At 38.1% G+C, this 16,119-nt stretch overlaps 1 protein-coding gene across 20 annotated transcripts in view; it reads right to left on the reverse strand.

The window, feature by feature from the left end:
- Positions 1-16,119, reverse strand: part of LRRFIP1 (LRR binding FLII interacting protein 1) — a 184,459-nt gene that overhangs the window by 12,962 nt on the left and 155,378 nt on the right. For 6 of the 20 annotated variants that reach the window (XM_084644019.1, XM_084644022.1, XM_084644020.1 and 3 more), the window contains 8 exons: positions 14,435-14,560; positions 12,872-12,943; positions 9,964-10,134; positions 8,798-8,890; positions 8,121-8,213; positions 6,855-6,947; positions 5,962-6,103; positions 4-3,885 (listed from right to left, as the gene is read on the reverse strand). In XM_084644019.1, the coding sequence (XP_084500145.1) occupies positions 1,436-3,885; positions 5,962-6,103; positions 6,855-6,947; positions 8,121-8,213; positions 8,798-8,890; positions 9,964-10,134; positions 12,872-12,943; positions 14,435-14,560 (3,240 nt within the window). In that variant the 3' untranslated portion in view covers positions 4-1,435. Of the gene's footprint in view, positions 1-3; positions 3,886-5,961; positions 6,104-6,854; positions 6,948-8,120; positions 8,214-8,797; positions 8,891-9,963; positions 10,135-12,871; positions 12,944-14,434; positions 14,561-16,119 lie in introns of those variants that run through there. The other 14 variants (XM_084644009.1, XM_084644008.1, XM_084644006.1 and 11 more) reach the window with 8 other exon arrangements.

Below are 16,119 nucleotides of genomic sequence, written 5' to 3' on the forward strand. Positions count from 1 at the left end.
TATTTCAATTATATACAGCTCAGTACATTTGTGATATACATCTTGAATCTTTTCAATCTATTTGCACTCTACTAATTTTGTAACAGCAATACAAGCAATATCTTGCTATAGACCGCCCAAAACCTTGAGTTTGCATTCCCTTTTGATTTTCATTGCTTAAAACAAGTTTAAAAGAATGTTTCCTTTTGCAAAAAACACATTTCTTCCCAGCTGGTTTAAAATTTGCAAATAAGACAATTCTCTACAGTTTATATTCAGGCTATCACAAGCAATCTAGCTGTTGAGAGGTATTTTCAAAAAGGCAGGTTTGGCTACATGGGCACTAGTACATAAAGAGCAATACCAATTATCTGATTAAGACATTCAAAAAGATTAAGACATTCAAAATTGACTTCATCCTGGCAGGGAGGAAGGAAAAAGTATATTCAGAGATAAGAAAACATTCTTTCATAACCATATTTTTGCAAAAAAGACAATGTAATAAGGAAATGCAATTTAAACAAACTTTCCTCTAAGAAAAATAGATATTTTATAATACTATTAACTTTGCAAGAAAATGTACTTGACAGAAAATCTACACACACATTAGCATGTGTACCAAAACAATCCTAAAATAATAAAAAAGTACATGTGAGACATGATGTAGAAGGCTTATTCTGGTGCAAAGTGCCTAGATTAAGTAAACATGTATACACTTATTCCTTTCAGAAGACTAACAGGTCAAAACATTTATGTTTTACTTTCTTAAACTCTATACTGTTCTTTCAAAGTGCGCAGACTAAGCAGATTCACAGCGACCTTACTAATATTTTGGCATTTTGTGTGTTTATCTTATATACCATGCTTTGGAATGTGTTCATACTAAAATCATACACAAAGTGGGTTTATATGTTGTTTTTATTTTTAGCTGTTATAGTTGGTTCCTGAACCTGTAGGTATTCACAAAGAAGTTTGGACATTATTACAAGTTCTGCAATGCTTGAGAGTTGCTTTATCATAGTTACCATAAAGTGGTGATGTACCTAACAGAGACCTCTGGCAGGTATTTAAGTACATTCAAAACATCTAATTTGCTAAAAACTAGTCTAGAAAATAAGAGCAATATTTAAGGTCCCTTGGCAGGAGATATCTGCCTTAAAGGCATTTTAACTCGATGTGAATCTGAACAGTACATTTGTGCTGCTTGTTCTTTTGGTGATAAAATATGAAACCTGAGAGATTAAAAACAAACCTACATGTTTAATCTCTGGTGGACATGTATCGCAGTAAGTAACTTGGATGGATGTCCACATATATAGATTGACACTGTACTATGAGACTTGCATACAGAGGAATTTAAAGAATATTTCTAAAGTCGGATTTATTGTGCAAAATGCATTTTTGTATTGAAACTGATCAAATGGTATGTAACTTATTTGGGTCCTCGATTTTGAACTCATGATATCACACAGTCTTCTTTAGATCTACCCTTGCCCCTTCTACTAGCTTGCATATCCTCTTTGCTTTCATCCCTAGTGTTGCCTAAGTTTCCTAACTCCTGTTCTGATGAATATTCAGCAGCTATTTTTTCCATATTATTGCTGTCTAACACTGCTTCATTCTCAGTTTCGTCCTCCACCAGATCACAGGCTTTTTCTGGAGCTGCAGACCGAGATGTATCAGTTTGCAAATGACCAGCTTCTTCAGCTTCCTTTTCTTTTTCCTGCTGGGTACTAGCATTGTCTTCAGTAACCAAGCCCTCATTCTCTACACTCTGTGTTCTGCTTTGATGAGTTTCCTCCTTTTCACCTTTTCCTGTTTTGGCAGTTTCTGTGACTATTTCCTTTTCCCTAACTTCCTTCAACGTTTGTGTATTAACTTTCTCAGCATCATGCTTTCCGGGAGTTTTTAATATCAGCCCTAATTCATCATCAAAATCAAATTTTTCACCATCATCTTCCACTATTTCCTCCTCTTGACCCCCCACCTCAACTTGTTCATTAGACTTCTCATCCAGCTCTGCTTTCTGTGTCTTGAGGTAATCAGCATCTTCCTCAACATCTGGAACAACTTCCAGTTTCTTAACTTCTTGTAATTCATTCTGCTCGTCTATTCCTTTATTCTCATCTTCCTCATTCCCATTTCCCATTTGTTTTGTATCCCCTTCTTTTCTGCTAAGTTGACATGCATCATCTAACACAGTTTTCTGAATTTCCATTTCCTTTGTGTTGCCTTCAAGGGATTCACTAAGTTGCTGTGATAGTTCTGTGATTTTCTGCAATGAACTATCATCAGAAACAAACCTATCATGCTGCTGGTCTGGAAGATCCAGCTTCTCGCTACTTTCCACTGATGCCTCTTTATCATCAACTTTCTCTTCAATAATTTCACTGACATCTTGAGTCAATTCCTGTCTAGATTCATCTTCCACTTCTTTAACTACTTTCTGCATTTCATTTTCTACAGTCTTATCTTTTTCTTGTATTGGATTATTCTTTACTTCTTCACTGCACTTAATTGTTTGGGTTTCTACCTGTGTTCTCTCATCTTCCATCAACTCACTTCTACTTTCTTTTCCTTTCCTAGATTCATCCCACATTTCTGTGTTTGATTCCTCAATTTCATGATCGCTGGGACTAGTAACTAAAACAGTTTCTTGGGATTGAATTTCTTTCACAACATCTTGGTCCTGCTCTGTCTGATGCGATACACCCTCTTTTACCTCTGTAAATTCATCTAGGGATACCACAGGTTCCTCCTCTTCCACCCTTTTGTTTTCAGAATCTGGTTGAACATCCAACATGCCCGTTAATTCCTCCATCTTTCCTGTGTCTTTTGTTTGTCCCCTCTCAGCAATATCCTTCTCATTCTCTGCCTCATCTTGCATATTTCCTTCCTCTTCTGCAAATATCAGATCATTTTTTGAGAAAGTGGATAGAGTATGTGTTTCATCTGTTTTTTGTTCTTTTACAATTGTATCTGGTGTGACCTCACTTGCAAATGCTGCTTCTCCCTCCTCTTCCACAGGATCTACTTCTTTCCTTCCCTGACTCTGAACTGTATTTCCAGTCTTATTTTCTTCTTCAGCTGTATCACTGTCATTTTTACCATCCTCTCCTTTACCAATTGTTCTGTCTATGTACGCTTCGTCTTCATCAAGCTGCTTCTCCAAGCTACTCATAACCTCATTTTCAGTGCTTTCTTCTGCTTGACAGAGACTCTCAGTGCGAGCCTCCACATGTGATTCTTCAATACCTGTACCTGCTCTTGTATCTTCTGGTGATCCTGACTGATCAGAAGCTGATGCATGGCTGCTAACCACAAAATCAAGAGCTTCCTGAAATATTTCACTACTGCCTTCTCGCTGGCAAATTGTAAAATCCTCTTGTGTTATTTTCTGCTCTTGTGCAAGTCTTTCAGATTCCTGCTCTATCTCTAAGTCAGTAGGTCTTCCCTGAGGAGTCTCAATACCCTGACTTTTCAGTGTACCCGTTTCCCAATTCTCATTAGTCAAGTGATTTAAATCACTACTATGTTCAGATTCCTTACTACCAGACTGTTGGGCTTCTAAGCTATCATCTCCTGATTCTGTTTCCTTTCTCAACTCAATTACATCACTATTTTCAGTGGAAGAAACATTTCCTGAAACATGTTCTGTATGGCTTTGAATTTGTTCCTCACATCCACTACTTAACATCACTGTTGATGTGACATCATTGTCTTCCATGGTTTTCTCTGCCTCTGTATTTTCATCAGCATGCAATGTCTTTATCTCCGTACACTCCTTTACAATTTCCCGCTCCTCAGACTCCTCTTTGTGTTCCTCATGCTCAGTATTCTGCAAGATTTCTCTTTTCCCCATATCCTCCAAAATCTCATCTTTCATCTCCACTTCATTGGCTCTGCCTAAAAGACCATTGAGAAAGTTGAAGGGACTACACCAAGGGGTGGCTACTTAAATTTGTTAAACATGTAACACTTACCTCCCCACTTAAAACCCAAAAGAGAAAATGAATTGAAAGAATCGGTTAATAAAAGATCAGCTTTTGCCAATTACGTGAGGCAAAGCAGCAATTGAATTAGTAAATTCTCTGATCAGTGAACCCCCCGCTTTCCCAAAAGCAAGAATTGTATCTGATTCTGGCATCAGATAAGTTAAAGATTTCTCTAGTTGAAGCTGTATGAAGTACAGCTTTCATAAATGAGATGAACATTTTTCAAGCAGTGCAGTTTATTAATAGTAATGTAACAAAACTCGCAGATTTAAGATTATGAGACAAAGGTAGAGGGTTTTTTGCTGCTAACAAGTACAAGCTATCACCATATTTTTAACCCTCACATTGCTCTATACTGTATTATTATTGCCAAGCTGTGTTTGTTTGATGGCATTACAACCAAATAACTTACCTAATACTCAGCAATATTTTATAGCTACTGACTTAGAAAACAGACACTATTTTATAAATAAGTGTGTATAATGAGTGTTATAGAAGATGGGATCTGATTGGCAGGCAAATGTTTTGAATGCATGGATATCAGACATAACCCACAAGGTTGAAGCTCAGTTATTTAGCGCTTCTTTCAGGCACTACATCCATCCAAAAGGGACAATATTTCTTCCCAAGTATTGTTTAAAAATATAACTTTTCTTCCAATTTGCAGCACTTTAGGAGCAAAAAAGCAGGTGTTAACCAGCACTTAATGTCAGGTATTAGCTTTTGTTCCAATGACGTACCTGTTTCCATAGAATCAGAATACGTTAGAACAGACTAAAGTTTTAGATACAACTTTTAAATATTCTCATATCCTGTTTTTGTTGTTTCAAATTGTTTTCACGCAATGGAATGAGAAAAAGCTGCCAACAGCTAAATCTGAGAAAACTCTCACTTCCAGTTAAATGGTTGGCTGCCTGTTGAGATTTGCTAGTATTTCAATTTAGAAGTAAACATCCAGTATTTTCTCCTCTTCCATGAGCATAATGAGACAGTGGAAAGTTCAACAGCTAATGAGTTCAGATTCTGACTATACAACATAATTGCACCAAAGTCAGAATCTTTGCCAACCAATTAGACTCCTCCTGGTCTGAGGACACACATACATAATGTATACTTCCTGTACACACTGCTGAGCATATCATTGTTATAAAATTTCCAGCAATATAAATTGCTTTATACTTAACAGTATTAGATATTAAGAATTCAAATGTTAAAATGTCTTGCAACAGCACACTGAACTATTGTTCAGCAGACATTTATGGTTCTCAAATAATACATTAGTTACAGAATTTGTACACTAAATTTACATATATGAATTCAAATGCTCTTATTCTGGTTCTCTCTCAGCTTAATTCTCTGTGTTAGAAAAAATAACCAAAGCAACAGTAGGATGGTTGAGGACATTCCTAAATTCAGGTTTTAATATTAAGCTAAATAAGCTGCTACTCATCTTGTATTTATACTTGTGTCATGACCATTTATTTTCTCAGGGTGCAGAATAAAGGGAATGTACAATAAAAGCTCCTTTTACAGGTACAGAAAAATGTCATGATATGCTTGAAGTGAAGCAACTATAATCAATAAGCAGAAAAAGGCATAGGAGGTGATTCAAGAAGCTGCGTGATTGGTTAATTGTCTAAATAATGAATGCTCAATCTCCAAGCAACAAAAGTGAATGAATTATGATTAGACAGATGGAGAAGTCTAGTGCAGTGATACTCAGACCTCAGGGGTTCAGGAGCCAAATTAGCAATCAACATTACCCACAAGAGCCACAGTAGTGTGAATTCATTGTTTAATTTACTATAGTACTATTCATATTTAAACAGTGCGAGCTGATAACTTAATAGATTAATAACATAGTAAAAGCATCCAGCGTTTTAATATCACGTGCTGCAAAGAGCCGCAGGAGACGCATTGAAGGGCCATTTGCGACTCACAAGCCAGAGTCTGAGTATCACTGCTCTAGTGGAGCCTGAGCACTTACCTAGTGTCCCATCCCCAGCTGTCTGTAAGATCTGAGTCGCCCCTGGAGTAATCTTGGTAGAATCTGAATATCCTTCATTATCGAGACCATCTAAAGCCTCTCCATTGGTGGCTACTTCCAAATTTGGGATTATTCCATGTTTCTGTGGATAAGGAAGAAACATTTTAAAGTCTGGTTTCAGAGTAACAGCCGTGTTAGTCTGTATTCGCAAAAAGAAAAGGAGTACTTGTGGCACCTTAGAGACTAACCAATTTATTTGAGCATAAGCTTTCGTGAGCTACAGCTCACTTCATCGGATGCGTACTGTGGAAAGTGTAGAAGATCTTTTTATACACACAAAGAGGAATTTTTTCATGCTTTGTGTGTATAAAAAGATCTTCTACACTTTCCACAGTATGCATCCGATGAAGTGAGCTGTAGCTCACGAAAGCTTATGCTCAAATAAATTGGTTAGTCTCTAAGGTGCCACAAGTACTCCTTTTCATTTTAAAGTCTAGTGTTCAAACACTACAATTAGCTGAACATTCTTGCCCCTTTATATTTTGAGCAGTGGTTGCTTCATAACAAAAGCAATGAGAATGTACCTTGTTCAAAGTTTTGACAGAACCGATCTGATCACCTTTTTAAAGTAGCTCTGTTGCTCAATATCTGACATGTTCCTTGGACAACAGCCCCTCGCCTATATTCACTATAATATATTAGGAGTGCCAACAACCACAGAAGAGATAGGTAAGAAGCAAATTCTTGAAATGAATGAGAGCAACATGTACATACGGCTTATCAGTGCTGGATAGCTGGAACCAGCTTTTCTGTCCAGTGCACCAGAAGAGAAACCAGCAACTGATTACTTAATTGCTTTAGCAACAAGAGTTTCTTCTGTTCTTATGGCATACCTTCAGTTGTTCCTTCAGCACAACCACCTCATCTCTGAGGTCATCCCGCTCACTCCTTATGGAATCAAAGAACTCTTTCTGCCTCTCTAACGCCTGAGCGTTCACAGAGCAAACAGACAGAAGGCAGGGAGACAACAAGAAAGGAGAAGAGACTATGTAAGGCAAGTTAGAAAAAAGAATAAGCAGGTATCAGTTATTCAGAAATTAATGGAAATGACATGCACGAAAAGGAGAAAATTAAAAGATTAAAGGCTAAATTTACAAATTCATAAAAAATTTAAATCCAGTAAATATATAATTTAATCCAAAGATTCAGTTTGGGGAGTTCATAATAAATACTCAATCCCTGATAGCCTATACTGTGTTGGGATTAGATTTTTCAGTAACTAGATACAATGAGGCAGCTAAGAACAGATTTTTATACTCTTGACTTTGAATTTCCTATAGTACTTTTGTGTGGGTGTGTTTTTTAAAATCAAAATACATTAAAGAAAGTGTATGAAAGCTGGTCTGACAGATCTCAGTGGCGTCCATGGAACTTTTGCAGTCTGTCATGGAAATAGTGTATATACCTCAAGTATGCAGCATGCAATACAAACTTTTATAAAATTCTCAGCTGTAGTGAAATTTTGACCATTCTAAATTGTGGGTTTCAAATTGCCATAAATCATTGGACAACATCATGGACAAACGACTTGCCAGGTTTCTTTTGTCCACCCAAGAAATGAGTCTCTCACATCTCATCTGTCACTGACTACCATATTTCTCTCTAGAAGTGCCACTGATAGTTAACATTTCATTTACACTGGTGGGGGGAAATACGAAGATTTTCATCCCCAGAGTCCAAGGAGCTATAAACAAGCCCACTTTCTCCTTTCCCACAGTGCAGTTATGGTTTAAAAGAGTAAAGGTAATAAATTTGAATAGAAAACCAATTCCATTCAGCATTGAAACCACATCATGAATAGCCAGTATTTTACTAAAGGGCACTCCTTTCTTAGTTCTACATATCCATGATGGGCGTGCACACATTTCACCATGTTATATGAACTCCAGTGAATTTTCAAATCTGGCCAGAAGATAAGCATTTTCTTGGACCTTATCTTTTAAGTTAAAGCCACAATTCAATGTAAAGAGTATATTTGACTGATTATGGGTCACATTGTATAGGGTAATATTTCATTCATGAAGTTTTGCAGGGGCGGAGTCTGCTAAAGAAGCTCAGTGTGAAACTGAGCAAATTTCAGAAGTTGTGTGCGTTCCTACCCCTATTTTTTTGTCTTTCCACTCTATCGTCTCCTGAAGATCAGAAATTTCCCTGATATAGCTCTCCTGTTTCTGTTGCAGCTGTCGCACTTCCTGAGGAGCAGGGACACACAAGGAGACAGAAAGCAGGTAAAGGGTTAATCAGAAGAAAAAGTCAAGATTGTAGTGATGCAAAGAACAATGAAATCAGGTGTTAAAATACAACAATCTACCTACATGCATCGCTCCCATACCCAACTGTTTTCATTCAAAGAGATGAATACAACTCCTGAAACCTACCCTGCTAGGGACAGCCAACCTCTCATCTTTAGTATGACGACAAACACCTGTCTACTGGAACTATCTTGCTCTGAATCCTTACTTGAGTTTTATGCCATTGTCCTCTTTCTTCCAGCCTCTCCACAAGAAGGAGCCCAGAGCATAACAACTTATTCTGAGAAATTAAAGACAGCGTAACGTACAAATCCAACTATGAACAGTACTTCTGAAATATTTTTGTTTTATCAGCCCTAACCATTTCAGGTCTAACAGAATGAACCTACAGTACTGCATCAGATGAGAAATCTGGGGCAGGGACTAAGATTCCCCATTCCTGTCTGAGCCTTCTATCTTCTAACTGTTAGTTTGGAACACATGGATCAAACAACCACATTAAACACAATGGAGTAATTACCTACCTCGAGCATTTCTTCTCTTTGCTTCAGGGTCTCCTTGATTTCTGTGAACTGAAACTGCAATATGCTATGAGCATGCTTTTCCCGCTCAAATTCCTGGAGAGGCAAGGAAATATTTATTTGTCATGCATAATAATAATACCACCTAGAGCTTTGCATACACAGATCTCAAAGTGCTTTACAGATGAGGCAGTATCAATATCTCAATTTTAAGCTTGTTTGTCTGAGATTGGGATGGGTTATTTCAAACCAAATGCTCAATTTAGACACTGATCCACAATAAACTGGGTGGGGTGTCTCTTATGAAGGAAATCAGATTGCGACTGGGTTATTTTGAGCCAAATGTTCAATATAGACACTGATCCATAATAAACTGGTGGTGTGGGTTTTGGGTCAGGGAGAGTGCACATCATTTACAGCACTCAAGCCCTGCTGACTTCAGAGATAATGACTAGAAATGGAACCTACCTTTTTCAAAAGGTAGAGTACTCCAATGTGGCCAGTCCTTATTGTGAAATTTCAAAAGCACACCATTTACCAAGAGCTATGCATGATGGAGGACACACTAACCAATATCTCATGAGTCAGAGATTTAGCTCCTGAGAAGTTACCACATAATCCCTAAGGAAATACTAGTTTGCACGAAAGTTAACTCAGTGAGGCTCATTCCATCACCTCAGTGAGGTGACAGTAATTCAAGTCAATAGTATATTTTCAATAGTTAAGCCCATGAATGCCTTAATTTGTTTAAGAAGTACTTCTCACACAACCTTCCTATGGCCTTTTGAATTAAGCTTTGTATGTAACCGTGTCCCAGAGGAAACAGGAAAGCCTTCAAAAGTTGCTAGGGATAACATTTCCTGGAGTCAGAAAGGCTTTTTGGATATTCTCTAAGTCAAAATGCAAATAAAATGCATAAAGCTATACTGATGAGCTTGTATGCAAAAAAGTCACCATATCCTGGATATTGACTTATAAAATGTAAATCTCATATTCATGTGCCGGCAGATAAAGGCAAAAAAGGCAGCCAAGTTGCTAATGAGCGCTATTCAACGGGTAGATTTCTACATACTTGATTCATCCCCCTCTCCTTAAAAAAAAGTATTGTCTCTTCCCTGAAGATACTTTTTCAAACAACTTTCAGCTTCTCAAGAAGTGTTCATACTTACTTTGCTTTTCTCTTCATATTGCCTCCTGGATTCTGCCAGCTGTTCTTCTAACTCTAACAATGCATCCTTCAAGGTATCTACTTGGTACATGAAGTTTGTTTTTTCATTGTCTAGCTGTGCATTGGACACCATAGCCTTTTTATATTTCTCTTCAACTTCTGCTAGGGAGTCCTGAAGGCAAGAAATATGTAAGTACAGTGAGAAGTTACTTCAAAGAAAGCACTTTTATACGTTGCGAAGTATGCAAGCACATGCTTAAGTATAGACACGCAAGCAGTCCAGCTGAATCAGCTGTTAACCATGGCTTAAGTAACTTTGCTGACTGGGACCCCAAACCTGGGAGAAGAGGTGGCAATATCTGTGCTTTTTGCGGTCTTAAATTAGGACTCTAATATGTTTAATTAAAAATTGCAGTGACTGTACACTACCTTTTGGCTATGTGCACACTTAAAATGCTACAGAGGCACAGCTGCAGCACTTCAGCTTAGACACTCACTACAGCAGTCAGTCCACCTCCCCAAGAGGCAGCCGCTAGGTCCCCAGAATGTAGTGCTGTCTGCTTTAGGGGTTAGTTAGGTCAGCATAACCACATCCCTCAGGAGAGTGGATTTTTCAAACGCCTGAGAGAGACAGCTCTGTAATGTCAGTTTTCAGTGCACACCAGCAATTTATACTGCATTTTTGGTTAGATTTTTGCTTCAGATGAAGTGTGAAACAAATTGTTTTCCATGCTTACCCCTTATTTTATTAGATCACCTTTCTCAACCTGTTCCTACTGTCTAGGCAATTCAGATTTATTAACTCAGGCTGAGCATGAGAACAGTTCAGATATAATAATAGCTGAAATGTTGGCAAGATACAATGGTACCATTTTCCATGTTACACCGCAGGTCTAAAACCTCTCCAGGTATACAATTTGAATTAAGACCAACCTAACAGCAACTTTCAAACGCATTGCAGTGTAAGTATGCAGGCAAGAAACAAAAAAGAGGTGCCTAGACAGATGTCTTAATTTAAAGCTAGGCTCAACAATCCACCAGTTCATTAAGTCACATTGCTAGCATTATATGGACATCCATGATAAATTTTGGATATTATAATATTCCACTTCCACTAGATCCATAAACATTAAAGGGGGAAATACGCATATTTTTAAATATGAAAAGATGACAAAATACGTAAGTTTCAAATTAAGAATCTATTTTGGAATACTATTAAAGTATAAGGCACTCTGACATTTTAAAGGTACAAGAACTTGTGTCTCATCATTAAATATGAATCATGTTACTGGTGCGTGTTGCAGGTGTACTGTATAAGACAAGAAATATCAGTTTCTGAAGGGCAATCAGGAATCAAAGCAGCTACATGATTAATTAAATCCTTAAAATTAGTTGGCACGAACTTACACACTGTTAAGGGTTAAATGCAGAACCATAGAAGAACATGCCCAATTTTGTTTTATTAGTATTATCAAATTCTATCCCAACCCTGGACTATCTGTCATTTAATAATTCTAAATCTGAATACAGAGAATAAAACCACTAAAGACATAGCCTAAAATCAGATGGAGGTTTCAATCTATTCACTATTTAACACTTTTATTCTGTGAGGGGATGAATTTAGCTTGCTTAAAATGTTCCAGTCTCTTCCTGGCAAATTCTGAGAAAAGTTACTATAGCTGGAAATTAATTTTAATTAAGTATATGTTCCACATTCTATGCCAAAAGCAAGATCAGAGGTGACTAAGCAAAACCGAAGTTGTTGGTCTTCAAAGACACAAGCAGACCTGGATAAAAATGCTACCAATGCACTTGAAGGGAACAATATTACAAAAGTCTAGTTCACTTATTCTCCAAAAGAGTAAGGTAGATTGGTTTGCAGAATCTAATATATATTTTGTGATCTAGAAGAGAAAAAAGTTTAGGCTTCATATATTTAAAAGATGCAAAAAAAGCACAAACTATTTTTTCCATTTGCAGGTCACATAAGATGCCAGTAACCGAATATCTTGTACTACTGAACAAATGAGGAAAAAGTATGAGAGAAAGTTTTAATTTTAATTAACAATTATGCTAATATGTACCATATTAGCATATCTGGTATGCTAAGTCCCCAGTACACTCATCTTTACATGCCTTCTGTTTTTCAAAACGCGAGCCAATGCAGCTGAATACGTAGTATAAAGTGTCAAACTGATACATTTATTTAGCTGCTACACCAAAATCCTTTTGTGCATTAATGGAATTTGTAGGCATTCCTCCCCTGCAGCTGCTGTGACAGTTTACCCCACACAATACGGAGGTTTTACCAGGGCTGCTTGTATAGCATGAGATATGATTGCCTCTCCTTCAAGTATGCATAACTTACCAATTGTTTTACTGGGACTCTCTACCAAGTACCTTTTAAAATACATTTACAGTATTTAACTTTGATTTCCCATGTCACTGAACTCCACAGGTTAGTTACATGCTTAATAATCAGCATTTACTTTTATTTTAAATTTACCCTCAAATTTAGAGTGATTTCCTGTTCTTGTATTATGGACATATTTTAAAAGGAGTAACTGATTGGTATTCTATATGCTCTAATCTTTATATTACAGTTGTTGATGGAGAATTAAATACATTCTCAAGACACCAAAATATAAGACATGCAGTAGTAAGAGTTCTCATTAATCACCTTTTCTACAGAGGCTAATAGAATATTTACATGTGCTGATTACCAAGAATTATCCAAAGAAATGATTACTGGTCATCAGCATGTTTTCCTCACTGATTAAATGCTTTTAGTTAATTCAAACCTCAGCATAAAAGCATGCAGGTTAAATTCTAGTTCTGTCTCTTGCTGTGCCTCTCTGAAAGTTTAGCTCATGTTAATATCACATGTTCAGTCTGCAATAAACCAGTACCTTCATTTCTTTCAGTCCCTGCATGTATTTGCCTTCTACATCCTGAATCTGGTTCTTTAACTCATTGATATCCTGAGGGAAATGGCAAGAAAAGTGAATGATATCAAGAAAACTAATGGGCAGTTATGACAGCTGAATGAGAAGCCGGTGTTCAAAATTCCCATTTACAGACACGTTTCTACTCTAGTTTGAGTTTTCTAAACTTCACTGTAAAAAGATTTACAGGCTTTTCAGCCAATCATCCTTCTTGAATAGATGTAAATTCCTGTCCTAATAATTTTGATTGGGAAAATAGGATGTTTCTACAACAATAAGGATGGTCTTGTGGTTAACTAACTAGATTGTGACTCAGGGGATCTGAATTCTGTTTTCAGCTCTATCACAGGCTGTATGATATTGGGCAAGTCCCTTTCTATCTCTCGTTCTGCCTCAGCTCCCTATATGTAAAATCGGAATGCATTCGATGAAGTAAGCTGTAGCTCACGGAAGCTTATGCTCAAATAAATGTGGTTAGTCTCTAAGGTGCCACAAGACTTCCTTTTCTTTTATATTTCTCTACTAGCACCCAACAGCGGTGTTGTGAAGATAAATTTATTAGTGCATGTGAGGTGCTCATAGCTACATCACTCTATGATAAGTCTCAGAGAATAGGAACATGAGCACTAACAGGACACCCTAGGAAGTGTGGGAAATACCACTGGGAAATGGAATGAAGACATTCATTTTAATTATGAGCCCAATTAAAGCTTTACACAATCTCTCTCTCTCCTTGGTCACCTCCTAATGCCAGAACTGCAAAAGAAGTAAAATATTATAATTTGGAGGTGACCAAGGAAAGAGAAAGGGACTGGGTTTGTTTCCCACTTCCATAGTTTTTAATACCAGATGGAACTATTACGATCATCTAGTCTGATCTCCTGCATAACACAAGCCATAGTGTTTCGCCCAACCATTCCTACAGCAAGCCCATAACGTCCAGTAGTGCTACAGCATCTCGTTTTAGAACAGCTATGCATCATTTTTCCAAAAAATAAGATTTCTTTTAACCAGCCAATAAAATGAAAATACAAAACATACCATAAGGCGGGTGAGGTAATACCTTTTATTGGACCAACTTCTGTTGGTGAGAGAGAGAGAGAAGCTTTCAAACTTACACGGAGTTCTTCTTCAGATCACCCAAAGAAAAGCTCCATGAAGGCTCGTCTCTCTCACCAACAGAAGCTGGTCCAATAAAAGATAGTACCCCACCTTGTCTCTCTCATATCCTGGGGCCAAAATAGCTACACAACTCTGCATAAAACAGACCACAGTTACTGCCCACTTTTAGACTTCAAGAGGGCTAAATCTTTAGATGAATTAGGTGTTTCTGGTAACTCCTGCCAATATTGATTTGCATGTGTAATTTCCCACACATACTGATGGAGAAATATAAAACTATGCTTTTAAATAATTCCACTGCTTACTAAGTCAAACTTAGTGGGAAACTTCAAGACATGAAGAAATACATTCTACCTGGCAAGAGACAGCTCCTACCAATACATGTCACTTACAAAGACTTCTTACCTTTATTTCTCTAATGGATGCCTCAGTATCAACGGAGATGGAGGTGTCCCCACTGCCTCTCCGGGAGGAAGTTCCACCCAGAGAGGCTAGCGTAGCTGCTGATAAGCTTGACACAGTACGAGCTCCCTAGAACCATACACAGTTTAAATAAAATGGGTATAAAACAATCCTTTTTAAACACAAAAATGAATGCATGTGAATATTTTGAGAATGTGATCTGCCTCTTTATATGCATACCAAGTCAGAATGATCAAAATGATCTCTTTGGAACAAAGAAAGTTGTTTTCATTTATAGCAGATGGATCGTCAGTAGACATGCTGTGCATCAGTGGGTCACAAAAGAACTTCCGTTGAACAAATTTTATGTCCTGAGATTTTTCAGATCATTTATAGTATGACTACTGATGGAGACAGAAGCCTTCATCTTGAGGGCATCAGTTCAAATTTGGAACAGGATGAAATTGACTGACAGAAGTTACCATCAGATAGCTAATTGGTGAGCTATAAGAAGCAAGTCTGTGCCTTTAATTCAGTCCAATTCACAGTAGAGAAGTGTCCAACACCACCAAAATTATATAATTAGCACTCACATTGGCAGTCCCAGCAGCGGCCAGTGTTTAAGTACAGAGCCTCATCTGAGAGTTTTACTTCATCACAATGAGGCAAGGTGAAGTTCACTGAATTTATTCTGTAATATTCAGATATTTTTAAGGCCAGAAAGGACAATCTTGTGTGGCCTCCTGTAATATCACAGAAATTTCACATCAAATTTCACCCAGTTACCTCTGCGTTGAGTCCAATAGCTTGCATTTGACTATAACGTTTCTTCCAGAAAGGCACTCAGTTTTGATTTGAAGATCTCAAGAGATGTAGAATATACCACTTCCGTTGGTAGTATATATCAAAGGTTAATCATCCTTAAGGCTTTGAGTCTGTCACAGATTCTGCAACTTCCCATGACCTCCATGACATCTGCAGTGGCTGGCTCAGGGGCTGCCTGAGCTCAGCAGCCCTTGGGCCAGCAGCAGCAGTTTCAGTGTGTGGGAGAGGACTCAGGGCTAGGGACAGGGGGTTATGGCGTGTGGGGGATGCTTACCTCAGGGTGGGGGGCTCCCTGGCTCCCACTGGCATGGCCCTGCAGTTCCTAGGCAGAGGGAACAGGGGGGTCCTGGGCTGTATGCTGCTACCGCACCCCCACCCTGCCATCACCAGCAGGTTCCCGGGCCACCTCCTTGGCACTCCTGGACTGCCCCCGCAGCCCCATGCCCAAGTTTTAGTTTGGGGTATATAGTAAAAATCATGGACAGGTCACGGGCTGTGAATTTTTGTTTACTGTCGTGACCTGTCCATGACTTTTACTAAAAATACCCGTGACTAAAATGTAGCCTTAATCATACTCCACTGCTAAAAAATTGTGCCTGCAATAGGCTATACCTCTCTGACACCCCCCTGGAGAGAGAGTGGGCTCTGCTCTTGCCTCAGAGTTGGGGGCACTGCTCTCTGGCTGTGCTTTTTAAGATGTTGGCCCCCTTGCAAGAGGAAGTTAAAGCAGTTTAAACAAGAAGTTAGTATTCTTCCACAGCAAGCAGAGTTGTAGTCCTTTGGGAATCTGAAGAAGAAATGAGAAAAGTACCTCTTTTCTGAGAGGGCCTGGGCAGCCATGGTCTCAAGCTGGTTCCCTAGTC

Source organism: Lepidochelys olivacea (assembly GCF_965140295.1).
Source record: "Lepidochelys olivacea isolate rLepOli2 genome assembly, chromosome: 11".
NCBI classification, from domain to species: Eukaryota; Metazoa; Chordata; order Testudines; family Cheloniidae; genus Lepidochelys; species Lepidochelys olivacea.